At 36.3% G+C, this 1,813-nt stretch overlaps 1 protein-coding gene across 1 annotated transcript in view; it reads left to right on the forward strand.

Moving 5' to 3' along the window:
* Positions 1-1,813, forward strand: part of EIF2AK2 (eukaryotic translation initiation factor 2-alpha kinase 2) — a 46,957-nt gene that overhangs the window by 6,120 nt on the left and 39,024 nt on the right. The window contains exons 3-4 of the mRNA XM_011936034.1: positions 63-211; positions 1,355-1,403. Of these exons, the coding sequence (XP_011791424.1) occupies positions 63-211; positions 1,355-1,403 (198 nt within the window). The remainder of the gene's footprint in view (positions 1-62; positions 212-1,354; positions 1,404-1,813) is intronic.

The following is a 1,813-nucleotide window of genomic DNA, read 5'->3' on the forward strand; positions in this document are numbered from 1 at the left end:
TTTTAAAAGGTTAAATCTTTGTTGTCATTTATATTAAACAAGAATTTTTTTTTTCTTTGTAGGCAGTTAGTCCTTTTTCATTGACAACAACCAGTTCTTCGGAAGGATTATCCATTGGGAATTACATAGGCGTTGTCAATAGAATTGCCCAGAAGAAAAGACTAACTGTAAATTATGAACCATGTATATCGGGGGTACATGGGCCAGAAGGGTAAGACATAATTTGGCTTTTCTTTCTGTTTCATTGTATCTAAGCAATAAAGTTGGTTTATTTTCATGTCTAATTTTCCAGAAATATGTGTCCTTTTAAACATTCTATATGGAAGGTTTTATATGATTGATAGTAATTTGATTTATAATAATTTGTAATTAAAATGCTTAATTGCTGAAGCCATGGAGTCCACTTACCGTAATTGATCAAATTAGGGTAATCCTTTATTTCAGAGGTGTAGCTGGATGGTTTAGTCTGTGGAACAAGAGGGTACAGGGTGCCACTGCTCAAAGAATGCAGAGATCTTTTCGTCATTGAGGACATGATGGTGGTAACTGTCTGAAAACCTCTCTGCCACATGTATAGAATGACTCTTCACCCTTGTCAGATCAGGGAGCTCTTTGTTCAGGTATTTGTCCTTCAAATTTGATTAAATGAACCATGTATCAGAAGGAATGAGTTTTAGCCGTAGACTGAGAGGAGACCAGGATTTGAGGGATCTGATGAGACAGATAAGCTAGAGTTTCAAAGTTACTAAGAACGTCACCACTGAGCTAAGATGTGTGGAAATGAGGATAAAGAATGGATTGGAACTGAAAAAAGCAGAAATCAAAGGAGTATGAGGCGATTGTTTTTCGACTACAACCAACCAGTTAATGAGAAAGAAGAAAAAAAAAATATCTACATGGCAAATAGTTCAAATCATCACTTTAGGATACCGTTCTGTGAATTGACTCAGATATTCACAGTCACGGCTTTTGGGCCAAAAACGGAAAGAAAAACGTGTGATAGTATTCATTGGAATGAAATAGTCAAAAGTGACTCTGGTGAGTCAATCTTAATAATTAAGAGACTATTTTATTTTCTATAGCTCACTTTTTTTTATTTCTTTGAATTATGCTCTCTAACGTTAGATACCTAAAAGAAAGAAGAAATCTATTTGCGGAGGGACAGTGTCTGAAAAAAATAGGAGCTATAGAAATGATCCAGTCACTCAACCCAGCTATTTAATTCAGGGTCTAGCAGGGAAGACTCACCCTGTTTGGATGTGTTTCTATCAGTGGCCTCCAATAGAAACACAAAGGAAAAGGAGTTCAAATACTGGAATCATTTTGCAGTAATATGCAGTAACTCTGTGATATAAATTGCCATGTCCATTGTTTTATCCCTTAAAAATAGTTCTTATATAATTGTCCAAGTATCCTGGCCTAACCACAAATGTCCTTACATGTAATGGGAGAGTGTGGACTTTAGTATAGGGAATCTACACTGCGGGGATTTTCTCAAATTTTTGTGCACATAAGCAGATGGCAGACAATGTTGAAGTTAGAGCAGAATCCATGCTTTGCTCTTCCCCTACACTGTAACTTCATAGCTTCTCCTGTCAAACTCACTTTCTCTGCTGGCTTTTTCCTTCCCATTTGAGCACTGCTGAAAAAATTCACTGGACCTCTTTCTTTTCTACCTCTATATCTTTTGACCTTTGGGGAATTAAAAAACAAAAAAAATCACTACTTAGTGCCTTTGTGCCAGATCTTTCAGCAAAGCAACCAAAAATTAGAAATTGCCTGGAAAATGCAAGCTCAGATGTCAACAGATCCT

The sequence above is a fragment of the Colobus angolensis genome, unplaced genomic scaffold, assembly GCF_000951035.1.
Source record: "Colobus angolensis palliatus isolate OR3802 unplaced genomic scaffold, Cang.pa_1.0 Scaffold15, whole genome shotgun sequence".
NCBI classification, from domain to species: Eukaryota; Metazoa; Chordata; class Mammalia; order Primates; family Cercopithecidae; genus Colobus; species Colobus angolensis.